The sequence below is a fragment of the Scomber japonicus genome, chromosome 19, assembly GCF_027409825.1.
Source record: "Scomber japonicus isolate fScoJap1 chromosome 19, fScoJap1.pri, whole genome shotgun sequence".
Lineage (NCBI taxonomy): Eukaryota > Metazoa > Chordata > Actinopteri > Scombriformes > Scombridae > Scomber > Scomber japonicus.
The window spans coordinates 8,319,908-8,337,266 of NC_070596.1; the positions used below are offsets into that span (position 1 = coordinate 8,319,908).

At 38.4% G+C, this 17,359-nt stretch overlaps 1 protein-coding gene across 2 annotated transcripts; it reads left to right on the plus strand.

The window, feature by feature from the left end:
* Nucleotides 1–6,217: 6,217 nt before the first annotated feature.
* stom (stomatin) lies at nt 6,218–16,824 on the plus strand. 2 transcript variants are annotated; one of them, XM_053340487.1, is made up of 8 exons: nt 6,218–6,351; nt 8,554–8,586; nt 10,089–10,198; nt 10,537–10,609; nt 12,777–12,859; nt 12,957–13,160; nt 16,193–16,327; nt 16,579–16,824. In XM_053340487.1, exons 1-8 carry the CDS (start codon nt 6,300–6,302, stop codon nt 16,765–16,767), a joined length of 879 nt encoding a protein of 292 aa, XP_053196462.1. In that variant the 5' UTR covers nt 6,218–6,299; the 3' UTR covers nt 16,768–16,824. The 2 variants fall into 2 exon arrangements, with proteins under 2 accessions (XP_053196462.1, XP_053196463.1); XM_053340488.1 differs by lacking the exon at nt 8,554–8,586.
* The last annotated feature ends 535 nt before the right edge of the window (nt 16,825–17,359 follow it).

A 17,359-nucleotide genomic window follows, 5' to 3' on the forward strand; every position in this document is an offset into this window, starting at 1 on the left:
AAAGGTGCTTGGAGTTATTATTGATGTAGTTTGGTTGAATTAGTTTTAAATGTCAAACATTATTACGGTTATAAGGTTTAAAAAAGTGTTTTATATGAACTCTTTCAAGAAGAATGATTTAGAAAAAGAAAACAAATGAAAATATAACAATGACAATGAGATTTTTTCCCCCCATAGTCAATATAAAAAGATTTAGTGTGAGCTTTACAAAAAGTGTTTTAGTAGTACAAACATCTGTTAGCAAGAATTTGTCATTTATTCCTTAACAACTGGCTTTTTTCATGACATAATGTTTGCTGATAGATTCCAGCAATCAAAACTTGACAGTCACTGAATTTAAACAGTCGCTCACTTCATTTAGAATCCACAGTACATCATGAGGATAGACAAAAACAGCAAGTTCATTTTAACACATTTGATTGTTATCTTGGAGAAATAGAAGTGAGAAACACGATTAAGGCCGTGGGTAAGTTATTATTTTTAGGATATCTTAGCTATATTCAGCTTCAGACTGGTCAGAGCTAGACACAGTGTCCTCTAAAATAACCCAAGAGACTCCTCTCTCTCAGACTGAGATCCTCTGCTGGAGACTCAAGGTGAAATCCTTTTGTTTAGAGGGACACACTGCCACCCAGTGTTACAGGCTGTGAGGCAGGAAGAGCTGAAGTTCATTGAGGTTTGTCCACTCTGATACCAGCCGCTTCACTACAGCCCTCCTCTGCTTTAATGATCCTGTCTGATGTTAATGTACTGAGAAGCTGACTGAGTGATACTGAGAATTATCCACTACTAAGAGCTTCATATTCATAGTGATAGAAATGTACCGCTCCTGAATGCAACATCGCTCTGCTCAGAGAATTTAACAGCTTTGTTTTCCTTCTTTTTGATCACAACAAGCATATAAACTCCAGGCTTAGATTTTGCATATCAGGTATGCCAGAATCAGAGGAACAATTTGGGCTTATGATGCACAGATACTCTCTCTACCATATTGACTTTTTACCATTATCAGTAGGGAGCACCAAATGTTTAATAATTTCACTCACATCTCCTATTTTCACTGCTGTGAGTTATTTCTAAAGTATAAAGAGGCATTTCTCTAGTCCAGGGAGATTTCAGGACTTCATGTAACATCAGCTCATAGAATGTTTTTTAATGCTGATATGAGACCAAACAACATCAGTCTGATAATGGCGCAACGCAACAGACGTGAGGTTTTGAGGAAAATTAGCATTAAACAAGACCATTTCTCAGTTTTATTCCTAAAAAAAACACTTACACACACAGGCAGACATCTTTTACCCCTTTGTCTTCAGTTAATATATAAATAATATGCCTTAATCATGGATTGAAGTTTTCAGATGTATGCAGATGATGCAGTTATATATCTGGTAGAAAACGTTTCCACCCAGCTGTCACCGTATTTAAAATGTATAACTGCATGATTTGAAATCTCATAACTATGGAGAGACTCAGCACTGTAAATATGTGTCAATCTCCTCAACAGAGCTCAAAACAGATCATGACTACGATCCTTTTAAAATAAAGTCAAAGCTGTTTCTAAAGAGAGATCAGTTGTCTGGTTACAGATGACGAGGAACTTCTAAAATGTTTATGGTATTTTCATTGTAACATTAGACATTTTTGTATTGTTCTGTTCACCTGTTGTGTTGTCTATTATTTATATGAAGGCCTATCTAGAGACAGCAAACTTTCTTAGGCTATAACTGCTGTGATATGTGGCAGTGGTCCACACTATGCACTTATAAAAATAAACATTGAATAAATAGATAATTAGGTGTCCAAGCAAGCTTGAAGTAACCTGAACTCTATACAGTATAAATGGCCGGTGTGTACATACATAACTCCTGTTAATTTGTATAAGTTTAATGGAAACATTCCTGATACTTGTATCTAGTGTAAAGAGGCAAGAGGGGCACTGTACCAGTATTTATGATAATGTGTGAAAGTGAAATTGAATGAATTGCAGACATGTCGATGGAAAAGATAACACATACTGTTAGACATAAACAAAATGTTCTTGTTGATATCTGGAGACATTTAATGTACATGACATGATATTATAATATCTGCTTCAACAGTAAGGAACTCTAAAGGGAGTAGGGTAGCAATGTGATCATTACATGTACATTCATCTGAGAAACACCCTTTATTTTATTATTATTAATTGATTATTATTCATATTATTTATGTCTGTATTCAGTTCATAGGGATTTGATAATGTGAGGGAGAACAGGGTGAAAATGTTTGTTTTATATAACTGCTATTCACTGTACCATTTGATGTGATGTGCAAACTGATATTATAAAAGATATAATTATGCATGATTAAAATTAGGATCACTTCAAAAGCCTATGTGTATCATAATTATATAAAAAAGTAAGGCAAGTATAACAGAATAGCCAATTTCATTATTATCTCATATGAGTATAAAACATCTTATTATATGAGATAATAAGTTCTATTTATGACAAAAAATTCTCTAAGTATCAACTACTGTATATTAGAAGTAATTTGAGGTGTTTATATATGAGAAGCTATTATACATTGAACTGATTATCTCATTATTGTGTAAAAGTTTATTTAATAAAATATGAACATCATCATAGTTATTAAAGTATTCTAAAACATATCAAATATATACATACAATTTTAAAAGGTATGCTAATGTTGTGCCAATTGAGTATAAATCCCATTGCTGATATGGGTTTGTGTGAGTACAACATGCAGTATGCCCTGATGGATGATTTCAGTCAAACCTCAGTCAGTCACAACAAACATAATTTGCTCACCGAGTGATCAGCCAGTAAAATGTGTGTTACAACAATCAAACCTTGATGTTTCAGTGTGGATGTGTCACAGATGCTGAATGTCTCCGGTGAGGCCTGCATGGCTCTGAGGCAAGCGTCCATCTGTTAGTCGACATTCTTTCAATATTCATCAATTATCAAATTTTCAATTTCAGGTTGATGAACCATGCTCAGTTTTGCTGAAACTTAGTTGAATGATGAATCAGAACCTCCAGATCTCATGCTATTGAAGCAACACCACTCATTGTTCACTCATTTCTGTGCCATTCATAATACCACGGTGAGATGGTGAAATATTGACAAATGCGACATATCACTGCTGCATTGAAATACTCAAAATGACAACTGATGGCCTGGCAGGGAAATAAACAGCTGGTTCGTACAAGGTCACACAGTGTGCTGTATTTGTTACTTACTGGCTTAGACACTAAATTTATTATTCATGACGAAATGATGAATTCACATGTTGACTGTTTAGTCATGTTATCAATCCACAAACATTTTCACTGCATCAAGAAGTGATACATCTTATACCATGTGTAGTATTGTTTGATGCACAACTACAAATAAATAGAGTGATAAACACATGAGGTAGTATGAACAGCTCTCACATAACATATCAAACAAACATCACATCCCTGCTGTCAGTCTGTTGCTGTCAGATTTCCAAATAACAGGAGCCGGATTCCTCAGACTGTAAAATAAATAGGATGCAACTGCTTCTGTCAGTGAGTAAATGGCCAATGAGTCATTAGACTTGTTTAATTACACCGGATCAGTTGTGTTTACTCACTGCTCAGTGCTGTTGTCTGCAGATAGTTACACCACAGGCACAGAGCTCACTGAAACCACCTCAATGACCTCTAGTGGTCACCAGACATCAACTGCTCCAATCAAGATTTTAACAGAAAATAGGCAGACTTCACATTTGCAGACTTAAATGTTATTTATTCTCAGATTAGCACCAGTGATTCGATTATATATGCTCAGTTGATGTTCTTTGAGCAAATCTGTGAGCCCAAAATTGTCTTTTTTTAAAAGAAATATTACAGGAAAACATACATTTTGGATTTAACTTGGAATTAATATATTTTTACAAGTGCCACTTTCAATTAGATTCCTCTGCACATAGATGTGAAACACTGTACAGTAATAACATGTAATCTAGTACTGATTGTATGTCTTTGTACTGTGATACAATAAACTGGCTTGTGCTAACCCGTATTTGTACATTTTTCAAAGATCAGAGTGGCCAACATAGACTATTTGGCTCTTAATTGATTCTTTTGTTCACCTCAATCCCTTTTAGCATGAGGCTGAGCCTCTATTATTGTCCAAAGAAAGAAGGAGGGATGGAGAAATAGACAGACAGAGCGTGAAGTTAGAGATGGAGAGAGATAACGAGGAGGGCAAAGTACCCTGTAGGATTAGCAAAAAGGGTGGATAATAGGGAGCAAGTGTGACCACGGATACAGTACCCTATCAAGTGAGAGTGAAAAATGGGGGAAGGATTGGAAATGAGCGAATCATATGCTGTAACTGATCCTCCCAGTTCACCAGAGACCAGAGACACTTTGGTTTTAAAGGCAGGGAGGCCAAAATCCAGGTAGCAGCAGGGAGATGGAAGAGCATTTTTTCACGTTTGAGAGGGTCCTTACTGTGCTTAACTGGCCACACTGGTCACCAGTTCTGTACACTGGTCCCAGCTTGGTGCTTTGTCAATGTGCTGTGAATAATCCAGGAGAGGTCCCGCATTTTCCCTCACCCTAATTAAAAGAGGATTAGATGGGATGGAGCTCTAGACCTCTCCAACATGCATAGCCACCGTCCCTTTGCCAGGATAATCACTTACTGGAATTGCTTGGATTTTCTGTGCAGTCCACCACCTGAACTCAACCACCGGGTCTGTCACAAATATAGAGAGGTTCAAAAAAGGCACTGTAGCAATAATCCAATTGATCCATACACTGAAAACCTGTTCAATTTCTACTGTATTACATAATTCTCATTATCTCCATCATTTTTGCATGTGATGTGGGAATATCTAGTGATTTAAATTACATTATTTGGCCTGTTTGTGTGCTTGAAAATACCTAATTTGTCAAATTTGCACAGTCTGTTTTCAATTAAAGCAACAGACAAAAGAAAAAATAGAGTTTGGATGCCTTAACATTTCTTTATACTCTCAACAAAATGATTCTACATGTCACTTATGATAAGGTTTAAGTTGCATTGCAAAAAAGAAAGTGAATGAAAGAAAACAATGCAAAGCGAACCACATGATTATGATATGAGGATTAACTAAATAAAGAGATGCTGTACATAATCTAGAAAGTATGATAATTATAAGCAGATAAAGGCGTGACTAGTGTTTCATGTGCAAAATCTGCCCTGTAATGTGACTTGTAGGCAGGTTAATTTGGACCACCCCCCCAGACAGTGTATTTGAATGAAAATCCAGTATAGTGACTATTGGTTAAATTAGTTGTAATAGTAGTATACACTAATACACTTTTGTGTATTAGTCTGACTTCAGATTTTAATTTTTTTAACCAGATTTGTTGATCAGGAAAATGCATGTGACAGGTTGCAGGCACAATGTGGTAAGAAATTGTCTGAGCATTGGCACAGTAGACAATCTCATGTTCAGCTGTCATGCAGCTGAATGCTGAACATGTCTGGTTTGCACTTATGGACAGAATTACAACAGAAAGTTAATATGGAGGGGAAGAATGGAGGCTGCTTTCAGCTGTGAACTAATCCAGCACTGTTGCCTATAAATAGCCAGCTGAAATAAGCTGCTTTAAAGTGCTGGCTAATTTAGATAGCAGCTGCCACACTGAGAAGACTGCTTTATTGCCACTTCACAAATGGCATCTGGGGAAGCCTTGAAAATTGGACCTCTGAGGCCCTAACTAACCCCACCCTAGACCACCATGTTAGTGCCTAGTCTAGTGTCTAGTGTAGTCTGCTGCACGTTATCTCAACTTTTTTTAAACACATACTAAAGCTCCAACCACTGAGCTCAGTGTTTTTGGTGATTGCCTTTTCGTTTGTGGAGAGAAGAGGGGGGGCATTTTTGTTTTCAGTTATTGTGGCTCCTTCATTTGCTGTAAGTGCTTCTTTATTAAGACACAACAACAACACTCCAAATGCATTGTTATTATAAGAGCATAGTACATCTGAATCCTTAGGTACTCATTAGTTCGTGAATTGTGATGTTTAGGAAATGCACAATATAAAATACTGAGACTGCATTTAAAAATAAAACTATATATTTCTAGCGCTGTAAAATGAGTCGTTTATTTTGAAAGGCTGCGTCTACTCACTGCGTCACCGCGCCTACAAGTCCAGTCACAAGGTAAAACAAACCCACGACCCAGCAGAGTAACGGACACACGGCCTCTGTGGTTTCAGCACCTTCAACACAGCGACTATCTCTACTACCTTCACATTACAGCGTTTACTATGGACGAAGACTCCGCAATGAAAGAGTCAAAAAGACGAGAGCGTCAACAAGGTAACGACTGCTGTCTTCATGAATATGCTAGCTCAATATTTTATAACAATGCTAAGCTAACATATTAATTAATGGCACACATGGCGTCACAACTTACTCATTGTGACATTAACAAAGAGAGTAATGTTAAAGTAATTGACCTCTACAATTACGATAACACATAAACTAGTGTTAGCTTATATTTGTATGTTAATTGTGTGTAAAAGTCCCAGTAAACGTGACGCTAGGGTCGATAAACGAGCTAATGTTTTTGTTTCATCCTCAAGCTGATTTTGACTCGTACTCAGTCACGTTACGTCGGTTTACGTCGATTTATAAATAACGTTAAGTAACATGAATTTGTGTAGCGCTTTCCACGGTCACTGAGTGCTTTAGAAGAGCATTGTACATATGTACATACAATATATAAAGCATAAAGGATTAAATGACCCACGTTAAGTACAAAATAAAAAAACATTTAAAATAATACTCAATAAAAATACACAATGAATACTTAAGGTGCAGACTTAAGGTGCATGCAAATTACTCAAATGCAAATCTAAATAGATGTGTCTTTAGCTGCCTTTTAATAAGAATCCACAGATTTAGCAGACCTCTTGGCCTTAGTAAGGTTGTGGGCAGGATTTAGACCACACCCTTATTTTGTAAACACAGATGGAGCCCTCTACTGGACTCAATTGAAACCAATGAATGTTCACCTTGCCCCAACATGGTATCAGACTACCTGACTGAGCCCGACCGGCTGTAGGTTTGTCACCACGGCCTTCCTACTACTACAAGATGCTTAAGTGGAACAGTAAAGGGTCCGGGTTAGTTAACATGAACATGAGCCGGGTGAAACTGTGGCCTAACCTCACAGGGGTCACAGGCCATTCAACATAAACCCAGTACATCTCATTGACATTTTGGATCACAGGAGAACGTATAATTGCGTGTACCACAGCTGACATTCACGCCACCCTTTTCACAAGTCCTGAGTTGCACCGACAAACACAGACTAGGAAAACGAGCCTGTCAAGAGATAAAACAAGCAGGGCGTAGAAAGACCAACACGTGGCTGTGCATATATAATCAACAGTCACAGTCTGCCTGCTAAAAGGTAGTCCATTTGGGTTCAGACAGAACACCTTGCACACTGGCCAAGTCAGGCCTAACTCCCAGTGGCACCACATCCACATACTGACTGAATGTATGAGGAGCCAGAGAGTAGCCAAACGGTAGCCTATTGTACTTGTAGCTTATCCCCTGCAAGACAAAACGCAGACACTTCCTGTGTATCGTCACCACCTCAATGTGAAAATAAGCATCTTTCAGGTCAGTGGTGGTGAACCAGTTACCTGGTTGAACAAATTCCATCAATCTCTTGATGGTTAGCATGTGTTACGTCTTTCACATTGGTTCAGAATGCGGAGATCCAAAATGGGACTGACATCTGTCATCTTCTTGGGGACTGGGAAGTATGCAGAGTAAAAACCCCTCTGTCTGCAGTGATGGAATCAGAGTGTAAAATCATCCACACTGTCAGCTATCACTTGGGGGATAAAATAAACTTTGCACAGTTAAAATGCAGCTAAAATCGTCATTACATGTAGTGCCGAAAACAATCTCTCATTTGTTAGAATCTCTGTTCTGAGTGCAAAGAGAAAGCCAGGAACAATAACCTATAGAAAGTTATAGAAATATATTGCACTTTTTTACTTTTCACTTTACTCTAATCTCAGGACTTTTGTCCATTTCAGGATCCCGTACGAATGATGACTCATTTTTTTCCAGTAATCTGATAGGTCAGTGGTTGAGGTGTCGACAGGTTGTGATCTGATTCCCTGCAGTTTACCTGCTCCGTTGCAAGTTACCTGTTCAGTATAAGTTACCGTGGTGATTTATCCTGGTCAAAAGTGAGCCAGCCTCATTATCAGCTTCATGATACAGGAAAACCTGAGTTAAGCCCAAAGATAGTTTGCTATCCTACTAATCTCACTTCATGATACCTGGCCCAGTTCCCAATCTTTTAGTAAAATCAGTATTGATTATTTCAGTGATGTATGGATTTTGCTCTTAATTTTATGTGGAACTGGCATTAACCAAGCCGACAGACATGGCAGCATCAGTTACTAAATGTTGACCTTGCACTATTGTTATTTAATAATTATAACATTACAGGAAGTCATGCAATGGTGTTTTGACCTCTAACCTTGTCTGTAGGTCCAAGCACGCATGATTTTCTTGATGATGAAGGTATGGATCTCAACCGCTGAATAGTTGCATGTCAACAATAATAATATAATAACAACCTTTATTTATATAGCACTTTCTGAAACAGTGTTACGAAGTGCTTCACTTATAATATAAAATGAATAATACGTCATCAAGTTTTGACTGAAATAAACACTGCAGTCATGGCTGATCATGTGACCACCAGTGTTTTATGGGATGTATATCATGCCATGTTTCCAAACTGAAAGAAAAAGGTTTGAAATGGTCAAATCTAATACAAAAGCTTTGCAAACATATTTTATGCCTTAAGAAAACTAGGTCAAACCTACTTTATGGTCAGGGTGTGAAATGGTGGTTATGTTCTTGCAGGTATAGTCAGTGCTAGTGTTAATCTGCAGCTTTCTGTAGTGCTCCCTGTACTGAAGTAGCATATCACATCATGTCATGGTTAAGCATGGTTTAAATTTAAAATGGTTAATTTAAATGGTTTAAATTTAAAAAAACAAAAAAAAATGGTTTAAATTAAAAAAAAACAAAAACAAAACAACTTTCCATTCATATCTTAGGATGTTTGATTTGAAATGGAAGATATTGTAATTCTAATTTTAACTATTCAAATGACTTATCTGTTAAATCCCCCTGCTCGTTCATGTCACTGTTTCACTATGTAGATCTCTCTCTTTTTTCCCTCTGCATTGAGTATGTTTTTATTTGGGGTTCTTTAACTGTGTGCTCTCCCTTGTGTGTCCATGCTTCCTATTTCTGCATCTTTCTAGGTAGAGAATCATGCAAGTTGTTGTGGAAATGAATGTTTTGACAGCATTTTGGTTGGTTATCCAGGAGTCTTATCTCCACCTATTTACTAGAGTTACAGCTAACCTTAACCCAAGCGCACCAGAGCAGCCGTCCCACACTAAGCTAATATAACAGCCTGCGTGCTAACATGTGTTACCTGTAAGACTCATGTTTTAATACTGCTGTTCAACATTTGTGATTTCAAAGTGTCAGAGGAATAAAAACCTTGCATCCTGGTGTTAGTTAAGTTATAAAAATCCAAACGCACTCCAGAATGTGTTTCCTGCCAGTTGTCAACTGGACAGTTAGTCACACTGGAAGGTGGAGAAAACTGTAGAGATGCTGGTACATGGCTGTTTAATTTTACATGTCCTCCGCTTCCATTGTCTCTTGCCGATTTTATTTTGAAAGTGCAGCGGCCAACAGGGAAAACTAACTTTATCACTCACCCATGCATGATTGCACAAACGCTGTTATAGGACTGGTTTGTGGCAGGCCCAGCTAACAAAATGACTAAAAGAGTAGGGCAGAGGATGTGCATGTGGGTGCAGATCTAAAACCCAACTAACCACATATTTACAAAAAGGTGGCGGGCATTCAGAGCTCAAGCTGCTCTGATGCATGCCATGATTAGAAGAAATATGACCGGAATTCAGTATACATGAAAGTTTTCCCACTGATTCGAACCAGTTGAATCTATTTCAATGTATTTGTCTTTCTCTCCCCAGCCTTGGAGAATGCGGACACGAGCATTGGCTTGTGTGGCTGGCTGTTGGTGGCGTTCTCCATCCTTCTCATGCTGGTTACCCTGCCCATCTCCATATGGATGTGCATCAAGGTGAGCTGCTGGTCTATTCCACTGTTTATTCACCACTTTACAAGCAAAGCTCCCTGGTATTGTAGAGTGGATTACTGAGAATGACCTACTGTCTTTATTCAGTGAAATTTGACACTTAGTGCTGCAGACTAATCCAATATATCACATATATTTATTTAAAAGCCTTTAGAAGCTTTGTATGCATTGCATTGAGCAGGTTAATTGCTCAGTGCCTTTTCAAAATTAGCATCCATAATCAGATCCTTATATCCAATTACAGCATATATATATATATATATATAGACATATGTCAAATAAGAGAAAGACAATTGATTAATGTGGTTTGTCTGTGCACACAGATTGTGAAGGAGTACGAGCGAGCCATTATCTTCCGCCTGGGGCGCCTTTTACGAGGAGGAGCCAAAGGACCAGGTCAGAAACCGTCTGTAATATTTCATACACCAGCATATTTTTCTACTCCATCCGCATCATGGAGGATATATAAACTGCCATCTTGCTTGGGTGGGGTCAAGCCCACAGGACACGCCCCCTTAGCCATTCCACCGACTGACAGAGGTTTGAGAGCGGCTGTCACAATTGTCAATCATAACGTCACACGCCCTCTTTATATCAAATAACTAACTAATTAAAAACAAACGTAACAGAAAAAAGGGTGATTTAAAAAAAAAAAGAAGAAGTGATTTTTATAGTTTGGCTCATGTCCCATCTGTTAACATGGACGGGGCGGGGCATACTGTATGACCTACACTGCAGCCAGCTACGAGTGTCAATTGAGATATTTTGGCTTCATTTTACTCAGGTCTTTTATTTAAATGTACTTTGAACATCTGTTTTTAAGTGTGTCTTAAATTACACAAATACTTTGCATTCATAACAGTGAAATACAGCCAGAGTCATTTGATGTGATTAGATTCAGCTGCAAGTGTGACCAATATAAATAATAAATAAATTCAGGAGTGATGTCCTCTGCTAGACCACAAGCTTTAAACGTGTTCTGTGATACACTGAATAACTCCTACCAGCTCCTGGCACAACAACGCTGCTGATTGTCCCCCAATTTCTGGGTCAGTGTGGAAACACATTGTTGTCTTGACTTTGTATACCAGTTGCTATGAACAACAAACCAAACCACAATTTGGGCTTCTGGTTTTTAACTCTTTAACATCTGCTTCATTGTGAACGAACTTTTTTTAAATTAAGATATTTTAGAAAGGACCAGTTGTTTCACATGTTTATGTTAAAAAACCCCAGAAAAAAAACATTGTATTTATAAAGACAATTTAAACAATAAAACCATACAGAATAAATTCATAAAAAATAACAATCAATCAATAAAAGTAATGCAGGAAAAAAAGGGACAAAAAGAACACATCAAACATTAAAAGCAGATTTGAAAGGTGAGTCTCAAGGAGAGATCTGAATTTGATTAGGGCAGTATAATTACGGAGGGATTTGGGGAGTGAGTTTGCATTGTGTTCTTGCCTGAAGAGTAGAAGTAGCATTTAACCAGTTCAACCAATCTGCATGCTACATAGATAGAACCAACGCTACTGCACATGTGTCTGTTCGATGTCTGGATTCCTAATCATCCTATAATCAGTGATGTGACATATGTTTTCAAAGGCAGTTGTATTTGTTAAAAAAAAAACAAACAGACTCCCACAAGTAATAATTTGCATACATTTCCTTCTCTCACTGTCTCTTCATCTTTGATTTAACTGGATCTAAAAACAAGGCGGTGTCCTCTAAAAATGGTAAAATGTGACTCCTCGGAGTGCCTGGGGAGTCCATTTATGACAGTGCGTGGTAATAATAGCTTGCTGCCAACAAACATTGCATTCCTGAAGAGCCCGAGATGCCAAAGCCAAAGTTTAGTTCAGCATTCGGTTTCCAGTGATGCCTCTTAACCCACAGCTTCAGACGGCTCCATTCTCCACATATATATATCTGTCCAGTTTGAAACAGACTTGTGTGTTGGTCATATTTAGCATCTGTATTCACTCTTCTACCACAAATAGAGATGTTTTAATATCAACAAAGCTTTTTCCATCAGTGGAATTTTCCTTTACGTCACAGGATGGTTTACAGAGTCTTGCGTGAGAGCAACTGAGGACTACTGACATGATTATTGAGAATTTTGGGTGTATCACAAGGTGTCCGCTGTGGTTTTTCTGAACCGCGGGTGTTGGTCTCATCACTTCAACAAACAATTTTTCTGACAGGAAACGCAGCCCAGTTCTACTCCATTCTCTAACTGGTGTGGCGTGCACGTCAACTAAATGCTCGCACACCTAGCACATGTCTGATCCACTCACGCCAAGTATTGTCTAATGCTCCAATTCAATCGTTGTGACTTGAAACAAGCTCACGAAAGCCGCAAATATCCGCAGCCCCCCATACCCCCCCTTGCCGTCGGCACAGCTGCGGTCTTATAAAGAAAGCTCGACTCGGCCCGCCGCCAGAGCTTCATTCATCCTGCTGTGTTTTCAAACATTTGCGGAGAAGCTTCCTCATTATTGTGTTTACACTGACTTTAGTGTTTGTTAAGTCCGATTGCACTCTTGTGATTCCACCGCAGGGCTGTTCTTCATCTTGCCGTGCACCGACAGCTTTATTAACGTGGACATGCGCACCATCACCTTCGACATCCCGCCGCAAGAGGTACGACGCGCACAGCTCATCCACAGAAATTCAAATCAACAATCACTTTCACACTTTCATCAACTTTTGACCTTTTCTTTCCCTGGCACACTCTCAGGTTTTGACCAAAGACTCTGTGACAGTGAGCGTGGACGGCGTGGTGTACTACCGGGTCCAGAATGCTACTCTGGCTGTGGCTAACATCACTAACGCAGATGCCGCCACCCGCTTGTTGGCCCAGACCACCCTGAGGAATGTCCTGGGTACCAAAAACCTGGCAGAGATCCTGTCTGACCGCGAAGAAATTGCACACAGCATGCAGGTAGAGTACATTACTACATGAGAGTTAGCTGGTATTGTATTCTAATCTAACATATGAAAGTAATCACACACTCCCCGGATTGAGCGGTCTGTGAATAGCTTTTTGTAAACATGTGGGTTAGAGTCATTTGAGGCTTCATGTTACAAAAAGTCATCATACAACCCTCTTGCTCACATTCACTCTCAGTTGTTGCTGTTTTTTCCCCAGACATTTCTTTAAAATCTGTCCCCTCCAGGCATGTTTTAATATCTCATGACTGATTTGGATTTCCCACCCAAAAAATAGAAATGCTTAAAATGACATGACATCGACACTTTTTAAAAAAAATTTAAAATCCACAATCCATGAACTCAGAGAGGCTGATCCTGCTTTTCTAACCTGATACTGAAAAAAGGGGAACTATGTGTCATCGTCTTGCCTTGTGGGGCAACTGGATTTGCGAGATCACGTGAGAATCTTCATAGAAAGCTGATTGGTCGGAGTCGCTGGCGGTTTGAAGCCTGATGGATTCTTGCGTGATCTCATGATTTCTTGATCTCTCACAAAGTAAACGTTGTTGCAGTCCAGCCGAAAATTGTAACAAACATTCAATACTTTTTACATATGCACAAATTGATGGACAATCTTTTTCTCTTTTTTTAAATAGATGTCACCAGTCTTATTCTATATGGGTAATATTAATAATCTCCCTTTCTTTGATTTTATTAGACTGTCTTTCTAAAATTGAATCTCTAAAATGAAAATAAAAGCTGAATACTGATGCAGATCCTTCTATAGTTCTAAGTCCTACGTTCCTGTGACAGTTAGAAGTAGATCTTGTAAATGTGCTGTTTTTGGGTGCTGGACCCTTTTAATAATACATAATAAAGTGTCAGTAAAAATGACTGTAGGCAATAATCTGATACTTGGACATCACAGAGTGACTCATACAGAAAACAGAATGGAGGACTGATGTGCCCCCTCTCTTACAGCCAGGTTCGCCAGCTGCATAATGCAACTGTCACCTGAGCTGCGTGTCAGCACTAAACTAACTAACTGCAGTTAAAAGTGCATCAGCTGTAAATAAAGAAAAGCTCCACGTAGAACAGCTGTTAGTCTGCCTTTCATTCCAATTATTTATTCATCTGTTTAATTTTTACTTCCTGTCTACGCTGCTTTAACATTTATTTTAGACACATATATTCGGATGGTTTCATCAGTGATTAGTAATAATAATAATAATGATTAACTTTATTTATAGAGCACCGTTCATACAAAGGATATAGCTTAAAGTGCTTTACAGAGAAATTAAAAATACAGTACAATAAAACAACAGCAAGTAAACAAATTAAATAATAAACATTAAGCATAAAATAATAGAATTTTTAAAAAAAATGACATTTAGTAAAAATGAATTTAAATGACACTAATTAAAAGATATATATATATGTTTTCAATTGTCATATATCCCACATCTGTTATAGCTTTAGGTAGAGTATTCCATCATTGTGGAGCATAATTAAAGAAAGCTGCACTTCCTGTTTTTCTTGTATGTGTAATTGTGTGTATTTAAAAACCCAGCGGTAGATGATCTGAGAGCTTGTGAAGGATTGTAAAACAACAATCTGCCATGTAGGCCGCTCCGAACACCATTTAGAGCTTTGAAAATCTATTCTAAAAGATACTTGGAGCCAATGAAGTGGAGCTAAAACCAGAGTAATATGCTCACTCTTCTTTGTTTTGGTTAAAAGTATAGCAGTACAATTTTGAACGAGTTGTAGTTTTTCAAGTGACTGCTTTGGTAGTCCAATCTATTAGAAATAAAAGCATGAAGCATCTGTGTGGGATCGGACCAAAGTTTTTTCTGTTTTGCCCTCATTTAGTTTCGGAGAATTGTTAGTCATCTAAGTAGGTGTGAATTAATGGTGAAATGTGCTGTACAGTGGAAAAGTGGTTCAACCTCTTCTTCCTCCTGTGTGGTTAACCAGTGTGAAAAATGCATTTCCATCATCAACTGGCACAGAGAGAACTGATAAGCAGAGCTCATCAACATGCTGTATGTTTAAATATATAAGTAATAACACAGGTGATATAGCTCTGCTGCTACTACACAAATACAACAGAGATTAAGTCACTTAAATTCCAGCACCTGTTAACAATTGATTGTTCTGCTGCTGCATTGACAGCCTTGATTTCACAGCATCAACATAAAACCGGTGGCAATTACAGACGCGTACAACACAAAGCATGGCCTCATACCTTTCATTTCTGTTTTCACAGTAGTAGGGTTTGTCTGATTTGATTAAATAAAACAAGACTAATCTGTTCTATGCTGATAGAGCTTTAATATGTAGAAGCTCATCACAAAACATCCTTCATAATACTCATCATGTAAAGGTAATATAAGTAATGTAATCATTATTTAGTGCTTGTTTTCCACAACTACCAGCATCATATGCCTTATAATAATGCAGCACTATGATGCTGTACATGCCATCACCTTTATTTCTTTTGCAGCTTTACAGCATCTGTGCTCTTAACATTAATCTTTGCTTGTGAGAGAAACATGAAGCCATGTAGAGCTCCATCTGCTGGACAGATTTGAAAAATGCAAGAAAGTTGGCTTTTAAAGAGGAGTAAAAGGGGGGGTTCATCCTGATTTCAGAGATGAGGAGCTATAAAGTCAAAACGAGAAAAAAATTATCAAATTTTTCATTGCTGCTATTCAAATGTCAGTGTTTTCTTGTTTCTTTCGTCTTCTGCGATTGTATACTGGATATCTTTGGGTTGTGGACTGTTGGTCAAGACAATAGAAGACATTGAGGATGTCAGCTTGGGCTTTGGGAAATAATGATTGACTTTTTTCACCATTTTTTCTGACATTTTATAAACCAAACAACTAATCGATTAATCATGAAAGTCACTTTTTTGCATTCCATTCTTCGCAAGAAAAAATAATTTCAACCACAGCAAATTGTCACCGCATTAGTTGAAACTGGTCAGTTTCTGTCAAAAACATATTGTTGACTACATGTGTCTGTCTCTCCTTTCAGTCCACTCTGGATGATGCTACAGATGACTGGGGCATCAAGGTGGAGCGAGTGGAGATCAAAGACGTCAAGCTGCCCCTTCAGCTCCAGAGAGCCATGGCGGCTGAGGCTGAAGCCACCCGCGAGGCCAGAGCCAAGGTAAGGAGTTTCTGCTGCCTCTCTTATTTCTGTTTAAGGAGAATCTCAGAGCAAGAAGACGCTGGTTTCTTTACGTGTGAACTGAAACTGTGGTTTAGTTTACGTGTCCACATAACACACAGTGAAAGTAAAACTTCTCAGCTGTCTGCAGAGTAACATAAGTGACTGCAAGAGAGATGAGTTAGTTTGAGTGCAAAGTTACTCACACACAGGTTGATTGACTGACATCCCTCACTCTTTTTCTTCTGTAGGTCATAGCTGCAGAGGGTGAGATGAATGCATCGCGGGCCCTGAAGGAGGCCTCCCTGGTCATTGCTGAGTCTCCGTCAGCCCTGCAGCTGCGCTACCTTCAGACCCTCAACACCATCGCCGCTGAGAAAAACTCCACCATCATCTTCCCGCTGCCGCTGGAGATGATGCAGGGGTTCATCAAACACTGAAGAGGAGACCCATCATTCACATATATCACCTAACACAAACACACACACATGCATAGACCCGTGTCCATTAAGCAGTTTCCATAGTCTCATACCTCGGTTTGACATTGCACTGAAACACACAGCTAAGACCAATCACCCAACTGACATGCATGTATGCTTTCCTCATACATTTATCATCTAAAAAGGAAAAATGGCTTTTCTAAATTACCTTTTTATTGCAAAAATAATCTTCAATTAATCAGAGAGCTTCAGCTGATGAAGAGAAGTTAAAAAAGGAAAAGCATCTGACTACGAAATCTGTAGCAGTCGGCTTTGTGTGTCCACTGACCAAATCAGGTGCTTGCTGTAGGTAGTTTTGGTTTCGTGACTTAAGGCCCGTCCAACACTAAGAGTGATAACTATAACAAGAACTATAAATATATAGTTTATTTTGATGATAGAAAAGATAGATTATACAATAGCGTGTACTTTGCAGCACTGTCTAAAGAACGTCATCATTCATAGATGTAGATGCTCACATCATTATTGTTATATCATTCTTGGTGTGGAGGGCAGTTTTAAAGTTGGGAATGGCCAAAGTCCAGCAGGTGGT